At 50.8% G+C, this 13,146-nt stretch overlaps 1 protein-coding gene across 1 annotated transcript in view; it reads right to left on the bottom strand.

The window, feature by feature from the left end:
* LOC145358526 (disintegrin and metalloproteinase domain-containing protein 10) overlaps positions 1-13,146 on the bottom strand; it is a 108,331-nt gene that overhangs the window by 66,080 nt on the left and 29,105 nt on the right. The window contains exons 5-6 of the mRNA XM_080212660.1: positions 11,951-12,051; positions 4,987-5,109 (exon numbers count right to left, since the gene is read on the bottom strand). Of these exons, the coding sequence (XP_080068786.1) occupies positions 4,987-5,109; positions 11,951-12,051 (224 nt within the window). The remainder of the gene's footprint in view (positions 1-4,986; positions 5,110-11,950; positions 12,052-13,146) is intronic.

The raw sequence follows: 13,146 nt of genomic DNA on the forward strand, positions 1-13,146 counted from the left end.
GGTGGATTCTCAGAGGCTATTTCCCAGGGCTGAAATGGTCGCTACGAGAGGACACAGGTTTAAGGTGCTGGGAGGGAAGTTCAGAAGTGATGTTAGGGGTAAGTTTTTCACTCAGAGGGTGGTGAGTGAGTGGAATCGGCTGCCGTCAGTGGTGGTGGAGGCGAACTCGCTGGGGTCTTTTAAGAGACTTCTGGATGAGTATATGGGGTTTTATGGGATTGGGGGTTATAGATAGGTCTATAGGTTGGTAGGTGTTGATGTGATCGGCGCAACTCGTGGGCCGAAGGGCCTGTTTGTGCTGTAGTGTTCTATGTTCTATGTTCTATCCTTAATTCTGACCTCTAATAATTTTCTGATAGATATGAGACTAACTGGTCAATAATTCTCTGGGTTTCCTCTCTTAGTAAGAAGTCTCACAACACCAGGTTAGAGTCCAGCAGGTTTATTTGATAGTAATCTCACAAGCTTTCGGAAACACTGTTCCTTCATCAGGTGAACCTTCCACACACCTGAGAAAGGAAGGTGGGACTGTGTCGGTGAACGTTGTTGCCTCTCACCAACTAGTCTCTCTCTTCCCCGTCCCACCACATGCGGCAGAGCAGGTCCGACAGGTCTCTACTGCTCCTATTTCTTGGTGTTTGTACTATTCTTACTGGGGATTGTTCTTTTGTCCTTTTTCACAATCAGCCTAAAGCTTATGATACAATGCTCAGTGTGCCCTGAATGTTCTCTCCTAACACCTGATCCATCTCATTCCCAAACAGGAGGTTTGGCAGTGCCTCCTTTCTCTGGGAACTGGAACCATACGGCTGTATCTGAACCCTTGCCACTCACTGCCCTTTGTACAACCATCTATTGTCAGATAATTAAAGTGCCCCATTGTAACAACCCTATAATTTTGTACCTCTCTGTAATTCTCTTGCAACTTGTTCCTCTACACCCTTCCACTACTTGGTGGCCTAAAGACTACAGCAAACTATATAATTACACATTTTTTGTTCCTTAGTCAAATAGATTCTGACAGCAATCCTCCTGGAATACCATCTTCCTCCAGCACCAAAAGGCTGTCCTTAATCAGCTCTGACACCTCCCCCTTTTCCTATCTTTCCTCAACACTTTGGGATGTTGCAATATTGATCACCATTTCTTTGAGCCAGGCCTTGGGTTTAGATTTATTATATTTTATATTTCCACGTCAGTCTATGCCTACTACTCACCGAATCTATTTACATCACACGCACAGTAACCTTGATTTAGAGTTTATTTATTCCTCTCTCTCAGCAACTTAATTGTAACTGGTAACCAGGCTTTTAAAAGTCAGCAGGGGATTTACTTTTCTTACAGTTTCTAGCCTCTGACCTGCTCATGTAGAAAGAAGCCTCACGACATCAGGTTAAAATCTAATAGGTTTATTTGATAGTAAATCCACAAGCTTTCGGAAATGGTGTTCCTTTGTCATTCACCTGATGAAGGAACAGTGTTCCAAACGCTTGTGGGTTTACTGTCAGATAAACCTGTTGGACTTTAACCTGGTGTTGTGAGACTTCTTACTGTGTTTACCCCAGTCCAACACCAGCATCTCCACATCGTGACTGCTCGTGTGGCCGTAGTATTTATATAGTTAGTCCAGTTCACTTTCTGGTCAACCCCCCCCCCAGGATATTGATAGTGGGGGGATTCAGCAGTGGTAATGGCATGCAATGTCAAAGGGCAATCCTTGATGCCATCTTGTTGCAGATGGCGTGACATGAATGTTACATCTCACTTGTCAGCCCAAGCCTGGGTATTGTCCAGCTCTTGCTGCATTTGGACATGGCCTGCTTCAGTATCTGGGGAGTTGTGAATGATGCTGAACATTGAGGAGACATCACCGAACACCGATTTTATGATGGAAAGGTGGTCATTGATGAAGCAGCTGAAGATGGTTGGGCCTGGGACACTGACCCTGAGGAACTCCTGCAGAGATGCCCCAGAGCTGAGATGATTGACCACCAACCACTATAACCATCTTCCTTTGTACCAGATATGAATTCAGCCAGCAGACAGTTTCCCCCTCATTCCCATTGATTCCGGTTTTGCCAGGGCTCCTTGATGCCACACTCAGTCAAATTCTGCCTCGATATAACCTCACCTCACCCCTGGAATCAGCCCTTTTGTCCATGTTTGAACCAAGGTGACTGAGGCTGAATGATCACGGCAGAGACTAGATGAGCATTGGGGAACTGGTTACAGTCGGTGAGCAGGTTACAGTCGGCGAGCAGGTTACAGTCGGCGAGCAGGTTACAGTCGGCGAGCAGGTTACAGTCAGTGAGCAGGTTATATCAGTGAGCAGGTTACAGTCGGTGAGCAGGTTACAGTCGGCGAGCAGGTTATATCAGTGAGCAGGTTACAGTCGGTGAGCAGGTTACAGTCGGTGAGCAGGTTACAGTCGGTGAGCAGGTTATATCAGTGAGCAGGTTACAGTCGGTGAGCAGGTTACAGTCAGTGAGCAGGTTATATCAGTGAGCAGGTTACAGTCGGTGAGCAGGTTACAGTCGGTGAGCAGGTTACAGTCATTGAGCAGGTTACAGTCGGTGAGCAGGTTACAGTCAGTGAGCAGGTTATATCAGTGAGCAGGTTACAGTCGGTGAGCAGGTTACAGTCGGTGAGCAGGTTACAGTCATTGAGCAGGTTACAGTCGGTGAGCAAGTTACAGTCAGTGAGCAGGTTACAGTCAGTGAGCAGGTTACATCAGTGAGCAGGTTATATCAGTGAGCAGGTTACATCAGTGAGCAGGTTATATCAGTGAGCAGGTTACAGCCGGTGAGCAGGTTACATCAGTGAGCAGGTTATATCAGTGAGCAGGTTATATCAGTGAGCAGGTTACAGTCGGTGAGCAGGTTACAGTCGGTGAGCAGGTTACAGTCGGTGAGCAGGTTACATCAGTGAGCAGGTAACAGTCAGTGAACTGGTTACAGTTGATGAACTGGTTGCAGTCAGTAAGCAGCTTACAGTCAGTGAACTCGTTACAGTCCGTGAACAGGTTTCATTGGCGAGTAGGTTACAGTCGGTGAGCTGGTTACAGTCGGTGAGCTGGTTACAGTCGGTGAGCTGGTTACAGTTAGCGCCTTTTGTTAGCACTGTTGATGCTGATCCAACTGTTATGGGTTGGACACACCTGGGAAATTGTCCACATTTTGTTCGCCATATCAAGCCTTGGACTTTATGGAGTGGGGAATGCCGGGAGAGGCAGGGTGGGCGATAGTGATGTTAATGGGAACTGAGAGGGGAAAATTCAGCTGAGGCTTTGATCACCTGTGTAATAGCTGTGGAAATGTCACCATGAGTGGAGAGCCGAGGGAGAATATTGGGAATTTGAACGTGTGGAGTTAGTGAATTTGGAGATTGTTTTTCCAGGGATGGAGACAGGAAGAAGTAGGATTGGGGCATAGAAGCGGAATGATTATACAAGGACGTGTCAGAGATGATTTTGTGTGTGATGAATTCTCCGTGGTTAGTGAGGCTGTAAGATGGCAAGGTCAGTGAGTGGCTGTGATTACAGATTGTGGACTTTACATCCAGGAAAAGGTTAGGCAAGGTTAGGAGAGCAGTGAACTCAGTGGAGAAAGGTGTTTAAGTCACAGGTAGATAGGTTTCTGATGGGTAAGGGAATTAAGGGTTATGGGGAGAGCGCGGGAAAGTGGAACTGATCCACGACAGATCAGCCATGATCTTATTGAATGGCGGGGCAGGCTCGAAGGGCGAGATGACCTACTCCTGCTCCTATTTCTTATGTTCTTATGTTTAGGTGATGATGAACTGAGATGATGTTCTTATCAGCAAGGATGAGAAGTCACTCAGAGGCAGTTAGTGGGAGGAAGTTGGTATGTAACCTGGGCAGGGAACAGAGAACCAGGATTTTAACTGAGAGATAAGAGAGGTGTAACAAGGTGAGATGTTCAAAGGAGGAGTAAGCTCAGGGAATGAAGAGAGAGACCAAGGTGTGATTTGGTTGTAAGAACCACATGAGCATCACAATGATCTGGGTGAGGCACTTACAGTTTAGATAGTGGAGGAGGTTTCAGTTGGAGTCATCAAGGTTGTTCTGTTGATGCAATCATCCACAATAAACTCACGGATTACAAGGACGTTGTGTGTGAGTGAATGGACATTTGGGAGGGAGGTGTGAAGGGAGACGGCGATAGCTGGACCACTGGCAGAGTCCACAGGATGGGCAGCGGAAAGGATAAGTTGTAAAGGAAGGAGTGAGGCAGGGTCAGCCCCCAGCCAAGCTGCTGGAGGAGAAGATTGTGATGAAGTCCGGGTTTCCCCGCTGGATCCAGTGATACACCAGTATGTGTTTCGAGGTGTAGAACATAGAACATAGAACATAGAACACTACAGCACAAACAGGCCCTTCGGCCCACGAGTTGCGCCGATCACATCAACACCTACCAACCTACAGACCTATCTATAACCCTCAATCTCATTAAACCCCATATACTCATCCAGAAGTCTTTTAAAAGACCCCAGCGAGTTCGCCTCCACCACCACTGACGGCAGCCGATTCCACTCACTCACCACCCTCTGAGTGAAAAACTTACCCCTAACATCACTTCTGAACTTCCCTCCCCGCACCTTAAATCTGTGTCCTCTCGTAGCGACCATTTCAAACCGGGGAAATAGCCTCTGAGAATCCACCCTATCTATTCCTCTCAACATTTTATAAACCTCTATCAGGTCGCCTCTCATCCTTCGTCTCTCCAGGGAGAAGAGACCGAGCTCCCTCAACCTAACTTCATAAGGCATGCCTCCCAATCCAGGCAACATCCTTGTAAATCTCCTCTGTACCCTTTCAATAGCTTCTACATCTTTCCTATAGTGAGGCGACCAGAACTGCGCACAATACTCTAAATGAGGCCTGACAAGGGTAGAAGGCAAGCTGATTGAGGGAGTGCGGGGTCTGGATTGTTTATCTCTGATCCGCGTGCTGTAACGTGATAATACCTGTGCGGTGACTCTCTCTCTGCTGCCCATCCGTTTGTAATACCAATAGTCAGCATGTAGATATAGGAAGCAGGTAGTGCGGAAAGGGTCAGCACTTCTCTGTGATCTTGACAGTGGGGACTCCTGGAAAAAGTAGAGGGAAGAATGAGGAACTTCCTGATTCACGGCTCTTCCACCTGAAGGAAACAGTCAACATGGAATCGCAGCAGTGCAGAAGACCATTCGGCCCATCGAGCCTGCACCAACTCTCTGACAGAGTGTCTCGCCTGTACCGTCATGCTGCCCTAATTCAAACACGATCCAAACATTATTCAATACAGTTTTTAGAAAGTTGAAGAAAGTGAATGTGGAAGAGATTCAGACTTTACAGAGTTCCAGCGGGGAGAGAGTTTCTCTTCTCATTGTCCCTCTTGTGTTTCACCATATCTGTGAGACACATCGAGCTTCCCCTCAACCCGATTCTCACTAATCTGCTGCCCACTCCAACGTAAGCGGAGATTGCGGATAATTCTCTCTCCTTTAAATCTGACTCATTATCCCCTTCTCCAATTACCAACCCTTAACCCAGTGTCTACGCAAATCACTACCCCAACTCCTACATCTAGAGTAACAAAGATAAAGAATTGCCCATTTCACTTGAGTGAATTAAACCTTTAGAAGTAGTGGATGCTTTCGTGGTCATTGTCCAGGATGACCTGGCACAGTGGCATGGTGGCACGGTGGTTAGCACTGCTGCCCCACAAACCAGGGGCCTGGGTCCAATTCCAGCCTGGGGTTACTGTCTATGTGGAGTTTGCACATTCTCCCAGTGTCTGCGTGGGTTTCCTCCGGATGCTCCAGTTTCCTCCTACAGTCCAAAGATGTGTAGGTTTGATGATTTAGCCATGGTAAATGGGTGGGATTATGGGGATAGGGTGGAGGGGAGGGTCCGGGCGGGGTGCTTTTTTTGTAGAGACAGTGCAGGTTCGATGAGCTGAGTGGCCTCTTTCTGCACTGTAAGGATTGGGTGGTTCCATTTACTCTAGTGCTCTGACCCGAGGGATAGTGTGGCCAGACAAACTGCACACGCCTCCCATGCTAGTCATAATAGTGTCTTAATTCCAAGTCCTGTTCTTCTATCAAACATCTTCTTGCTAATCTGCATTGGTTCCTGGTCACTTTGATTTTAAAAATTCCCATGCTTGTTGTTAAATCCCTCATATAACTGGGAATGTGCTCTAACCCTCCTACCCAGTGGAGAGTTCCCCCCGATTCCCAGCGTCTCCAGTTTTTCCAGGGCTCCTTGATGCCACACTGGGCCACGGCAGCCTTGATGTGAAGGGTTGTCACCCCCACCTCGGGAAATCAGATCTTTTATCTCTGTTTAGAGCAGGGCTGTAGCCTATCCAACTCCTCAGGCCTGCACGTGGAACAGAGTGGGGAATGTGTACAACACAGCAAGGTTCCTTCACCAGTATCTCTCAAACACATCATCTCTACCGGAGATGAGGGGGTTGGACTATGAGGAGAGATTGAATAGACTGGGTCTGTACTCGTTGGAGTTTAGAAGGATGAGGGGGGATCTTGTAGAGACGTGAAAGATAATGAAGGGGATGGATAGAACATAGAACATTACAGTGCAGAACAGGCCCTTCGGCCCACGATGTTGCACTGACCAATTAAAAAAGCAATGACCCTCTAACCTAAACCAATCCCTTTCCATCCATAAACCTATCCACGGATCTCTTAAACGCCCCCAAACTAGGCGCATCTACAACTGCAGCAGGCAGGGCATTCCAATCCCTCACCACCCTAGGGTAGAGATAGAGAGATTTTTCCCACTTAGAAAGGATAGCAGGACTAGAGGGCACAGCCTCAAGATAAAGGGGGGACAGTTTAGATCGGAGTTGAGGAGGAACTTCTTCACTCAAAGGGTGGTGAATCTCTGGAATTCTCTGCTCGTTGAAGTGGTGGAGGATATCTCGCTAAATATATTTAAGACACGGGTTTTTGCTGGACAGGGGAATTAAGGGAGAAAGCGGGAAAGTGGAACTGATCCACTTCAGATCAGCCATGATCTTATTGAATGGCGGGGCAGGCTCAAGGGGCTAGATGGCCTACTCCTGCTCCTATTTCTTATGTTCTTATGTTCTTATCTCTAACCTCCAGAAAGAAAGATTGCCCTTGATATTGAACCACCAGAGACCCAAAAGTGTTTGACAGGCAATGAGGTGGATTTGAATTGGAGTCACTGACAGCAACAACTAAATAATCTGTCATTTAGCTGATAAAGGGCTTCAAGGATGTTGGACAAGAGCCCAGGGAGAATTCCTGATTCTTCCAGATAGTCCCATGGAATCTCTATCCATTGAGGAGGTGAGGTGGGCCTACATATAACTCATCAGCTCAAAGACAGCAGCTCTGGCAGAGCTGCACTCCCTCAGTACGACACAGAGCTGTGGCTGACACCAAGAATAACACAACATCATCCATCCATGTTCGGCCGCAGGTCACACGCCCGACCTGGAAACACACTGACCTTCATTTCTCATCGCAGAGTCAAAATTCAACAGCTCCTCAAGGACAACTGGGAATGTGCAGTAAATGCTGATTCATATTGTGTGGAAAAGACAGTAGGACTAGGGGGCACAGCCTCAAGATAAAGGGGAGGCGGTTTAGAACGGAGTTGAGGAGGAACTTCTTCACTCAAAGGGTGGTGAATCTCTGGAATTCTCTGCCCGTTGAAGTGGTGGAGGCTGCCTCGCTAAATATTTTTAAGAAGCGGGTTGATGGATTTTTGATAAGCAAGGGGATTAAGGGTTATGGGGAGAGGGCGGGAAAGTGGAACTGAGCCACGACAGATCAGCCATGATCTTATTGAATGGCGGGGCAGGCTCGAAGGGCTAGATGGCCTACTCCTGCTCCTATTTCTTATGTTCTTATGTTCTTATGATTAGCGAGCGGAGTGTGGAGTCTGTCTCAGGGGGCCGAATAGCCCTTGACACAAGTTTAAAGGGAGGGGGGATGGAGATGAGGTGAGCCAGCAGCCACGCTGAGATCCCGGGAAAGTGGAGGATACAGTAAGTTTGAGGATATTAACGGCTACCATCAGCTACGGCAAAGTAAAAGCTGCTTCCAATACACAAAAAGATAGTGTCACAAACTGTAATCCCCAAAGACTAAATAACAGCGTTGAATCAGCTCATAACAGTAACTCAGCAACACGTTACTTTATCAACATAGAGTTGAACAGATGCATAACAATGTGCCAAATCCTACTGAGACTAACAATGTACTGGGTGTGTGTGGGTGTGTGAGAGAGGGTGGGGATTTGGATGGGGTACAGTGTGTGTGTGTGAGGGTGGGGAGTTGGATGGGGTACAGTGTGTGTGTGTGAGGGTGGGGAGTTGGATGGGGTACAGTGTGTGTGTGTGAGGGTGGGGATTTGGATGGGGTACAGTGTGTGTGTGTGAGGGTGGGGAGTTGGATGGGGTACAGTGTGTGTGTGTGAGGGTGGGGAGTTGGATGGGGTACAGTGTGTGTGTGTGAGGGTGGGGAGTTGGGTGGGGTACAGTGTGTGTGTGAGGGTGGGGAGTTGGGTGGGGTACAGTGTGTGTGTGTGAGGGTGGGGAGTTGGATGGGGTACAGTGTGTGTGTGTGAGGGTGGGGAGTTGGGTGGGGTACAGTGTGTGTGTGTGAGGGTGGGGAGTTGGGTGGGGTACAGTGTGTGTGTGTGAGGGTGGGGAGTTGGGTGGGGTACAGTGTGTGTGTGTGAGGGTGGGGAGCTGGATGGGGTACAGTGTGTGTGTGTGAGGGTGGGGAGTTGGATGGGGTACAGTGTGTGTGTGTGAGGGTGGGGAGTTGGATGGGGTACAGTGTGTGTGTGTGAGGGTGGGGATTTGGATGGGGTACAGTGTGTGTGTGTGAGGGTGGGGAGTTGGATGGGGTACAGTGTGTGTGTGTGAGGGTGGGGAGTTGGATGGGGTACAGTGTGTGTGTGTGAGGGTGGGGAGTTGGGTGGGGTACAGTGTGTGTGTGTGAGGGTGGGGAGTTGGGTGGGGTACAGTGTGTGTGTGAGGGTGGGGAGTTGGGTGGGGTACAGTGTGTGTGTGTGAGGGTGGGGAGTTGGATGGGGTACAGTGTGTGTGTGAGGGTGGGGATTTGGATGGGGTACAGTGTGTGTGTGAGGGTGGGGATTTGGATGGGGTACAGTGTGTGTGTGTGAGGGTGGGGAGTTGGGTGGGGTACAGTGTGTGTGTGAGGGTGGGGAGTTGGGTGGGGTACAGTGTGTGTGTGAGGGTGGGGAGTTGGGTGGGGTACAGTGTGTGTGTGTGTGAGGGTGGGGAGTTGGATGGGGTACAGTGTGTGTGTGTGAGGGTGGGGAGTTGGGTGGGGTACAGTGTGTGTGTGTGAGGGTGGGGAGTTGGGTGGGGTACAGTGTGTGTGTGTGAGGGTGGGGAGTTGGATGGGGTACAGTGTGTGTGTGTGAGGGTGGGGAGTTGGATGGGGTACAGTGTGTGTGTGTGAGGGTGGGGAGTTGGGTGGGGTACAGTGTGTGTGTGTGAGGGTGGGGAGTTGGATGGGGTACAGTGTGTGTGTGTGAGGGTGGGGAGTTGGGTGGGGTACAGTGTGTGTGTGTGAGGGTGGGGAGTTGGATGGGGTACAGTGTGTGTGTGTGAGGGTGGGGAGTTGGGTGGGGTACAGTGTGTGTGTGTGAGGGTGGGGAGTTGGGTGGGGTACAGTGTGTGTGTGAGGGTGGGGAGTTGGGTGGGGTACAGTGTGTGTGTGAGGGTGGGGAGTTGGGTGGGGTACAGTGTGTGTGTGTGAGGGTGGGGAGTTGGATGGGGTACAGTGTGTGTGTGTGTGGGGAGTTGGGTGGGGTACAGTGTGTGTGTGAGGGTGGGGAGTTGGATGGGGTACAGTGTGTGTGTGTGAGGGTGGGGAGTTGGATGGGGGACAGTGTGTGTGTGAGGGTGGGGAGTTGGATGGGGTACAGTGTGTGTGTGTGAGGGTGGGGAGTTGGATGGGGTACAGTGTGTGTGTGAGGGTGGGGAGTTGGATGGGGTACAGTGTGTGTGTGTGAGGGTGGGGAGTTGGGTGGGGTACAGTGTGTGTGTGTGAGGGTGGGGAGTTGGATGGGGTACAGTGTGTGTGTGTGAGGGTGGGGAGTTGGGTGGGGTACAGTGTGTGTGTGTGAGGGTGGGGAGTTGGGTGGGGTACAGTGTGTGTGTGTGAGGGTGGGGAGTTGGATGGGGTACAGTGTGTGTGTGTGAGGGTGGGGAGTTGGATGGGGTACAGTGTGTGTGTGTGTGGGGAGTTGGGTGGGGTACAGTGTGTGTGTGAGGGTGGGGAGTTGGATGGGGTACAGTGTGTGTGTGTGAGGGTGGGGAGTTGGGTGGGGTACAGTGTGTGTGTGAGGGTGGGGAGTTGGGTGGGGTACAGTGTGTGTGTGAGGGTGGGGAGTTGGGTGGGGTACAGTGTGTGTGTGTGAGGGTGGGGAGTTGGATGGGGTACAGTGTGTGTGTGTGAGGGTGGGGAGTTGGATGGGGTACAGTGTGTGTGTGTGAGGGTGGGGAGTTGGGTGGGGTACAGTGTGTGTGTGAGGGTGGGGAGTTGGATGGGGTACAGTGTGTGTGTGTGAGGGTGGGGAGTTGGGTGGGGTACAGTGTGTGTGTGTGAGGGTGGGGAGTTGGGTGGGGTACAGTGTGTGTGTGAGGGTGGGGAGTTGGATGGGGTACAGTGTGTGTGTGTGAGGGTGGGGAGTTGGGTGGGGTACAGTGTGTGTGTGTGAGGGTGGGGAGTTGGGTGGGGTACAGTGTGTGTGTGAGTGTGGGGAGTTGGGTGGGGTACAGTGTGTGTGTGTGAGGGTGGGGAGTTGGATGGGGTACAGTGTGTGTGTGAGGGTGGGGAGTTGGGTGGGGTACAGTGTGTGTGTGAGTGTGGGGAGTTGGGTGGGGTACAGTGTGTGTGTGTGAGGGTGGGGAGTTGGGTGGGGTACAGTGTGTGTGTGAGGGTGGGGAGTTGGGTGGGGTACAGTGTGTGTGTGAGGGTGGGGAGTTGGGTGGGGTACAGTGTGTGTGTGTGAGGGTGGGGAGTTGGATGGGGTACAGTGTGTGTGTGTGAGGGTGGGGATTTGGATGGGGTACAGTGTGTGTGTGAGGGTGGGGAGTTGGATGGGGTACAGTGTGTGTGTGTGAGGGTGGGGAGTTGGGTGGGGTACAGTGTGTGTGTGTGAGGGTGGGGAGTTGGATGGGGTACAGTGTGTGTGTGAGGGTGGGGATTTGGATGGGGTACAGTGTGTGTGTGAGGGTGGGGATTTGGATGGGGTACAGTGTGTGTGTGTGAGGGTGGGGAGTTGGGTGGGGTACAGTGTGTGTGTGTGAGGGTGGGGAGTTGGGTGGGGCACAGTGTGTGTGTGTGAGGGTGGGGAGTTGGATGGGGTACAGTGTGTGTGTGTGTGAGGGTGGGGAGTTGGGTGGGGTACAGTGTGTGTGTGTGAGGGTGGGGAGTTGGGTGGGGTACAGTGTGTGTGTGTGAGGGTGGGGAGTTGGGTGGGGTACAGTGTGTGTGTGTGAGGGTGGGGAGTTGGGTGGGGTACAGTGTGTGTGTGTGTGAGGGTGGGGAGTTGGATGTGGTACAGTGTGTGTGTGAGGGTGGGGAGTTGGGTGGGGTACAGTGTGTGTGTGTGAGGGTGGGGAGTTGGGTGGGGTACAGTGTGTGTGTGTGAGGGTGGGGAGTTGGGTGGGGTACAGTGTGTGTGTGAGGGTGGGGAGTTGGGTGGGGTACAGTGTGTGTGTGTGAGGGTGGGGAGTTGGGTGGGGTACAGTGTGTGTGTGAGGGTTCGGATGGAGGATCTTGTGAAAGATTAACTCTTTCCTCACTGCAGCGAAATTACTGGAAAATCTCAGGAACCCCCCTCCCGGCCCCAATGTGACCGTTCTTCACCACCCAGAGCTGCCCCTGTGTTGGGGGTGTCTTCACTCACCTGGGGGTCTTCCTGTGGGAATGCTGGCTGGTTGCGGTGCTCTGTAGCAGACAGAACCTCACTCAGACACTGGTGACCTCCGCCTTGTAACTGAGAGTAATCTGCAGTGGGAAAGCTCGATTGTAAATCCTTTCTGATTAAAGAGGTGAAGGAACATGATATTTTACATTGAGGCCAGTCACGCAGACTGAACACTCTGCAGTTAGATCACTGACAGCAGCAGGAAGTACTGTGTTCAGTTTGTGATGATGTGGAGACACTGGTTTGGGCTGAGGTGGGCGCGGTGAGAAATCTCACAACACCAGGTTAAAATCCAACCGGTTTCTCTGGAATCACCAGCTTTCGGAGCACTGCTCCTTCATCAGGACTCCAAGTAAACCTGTTGGATTTTAACTGGTGTTGTGAGACCTCTTACTGTGTAATTTGTAGATTCTGAGCACGCTCGCAATGGCAATCCATTGACACGTTTCCCATCTCTATATTGGAGAAAAAGCAAACAGCAACTCAACACTAACTGTCCTCTTCTCATTCAACACTCAGAGGGAAATAGCAGAAGATTTCACTCATTCTCCTGTGGATCCCACCTCGTGGTAATTCAGGAAGGTGAGGGGTGGGTTAGTGTGTCGCTGAGGGAGTCAGTATTTACTGTGAGAGTGAGTGGCCTCTTACCCTCTTGTCTATACCCGGTGGGGATGGGGGCACAGAGTGAGAGGAACTGACTGAATGGAGGCTGTGAGTGTAGAGTGTCAGAAGGGGTTAATGGAGCTCTGTTCTCCAGTCTAATCCTGCTCAGTTGCCGGGCAATGGAATGTAATGCCATTCCAGGGAACATTCATGAGTTGCCAGCTCCCAGCACGTCACTGTTGGAAGTTGACTCGTTCATTGAGAATTAGCTGAACCACCTGTAGAGCTAACACACCCCCTCCAACCACACAGAGTCACCCGACCATCATCCTGTTACCAGCAGCCAATACAGAGGGAGACTCCACCCTCTTCACAGAAAAAACATTGAGGTTATTCCAGTTCATTAACCACTCCGGACTAACTCCCAGCCGATTACAGCTCCTCCTCTGGAAGCTCTCTGGGAATGATTGCCTCCAACTTTGCTGAGCTGAAGTCTTGCCAGGTTTGACCGAGCCACTTTGACAGAGCTATCTCATTAGGTGCACGCCCCCCTGCTCTGACCCCACCAGCGC

This window comes from Carcharhinus amblyrhynchos, chromosome 26 (assembly GCF_965287045.1).
Source record: "Carcharhinus amblyrhynchos chromosome 26, sCarAmb.v2.hapA, whole genome shotgun sequence".
NCBI lineage: Eukaryota > Metazoa > Chordata > Chondrichthyes > Carcharhiniformes > Carcharhinidae > Carcharhinus > Carcharhinus amblyrhynchos.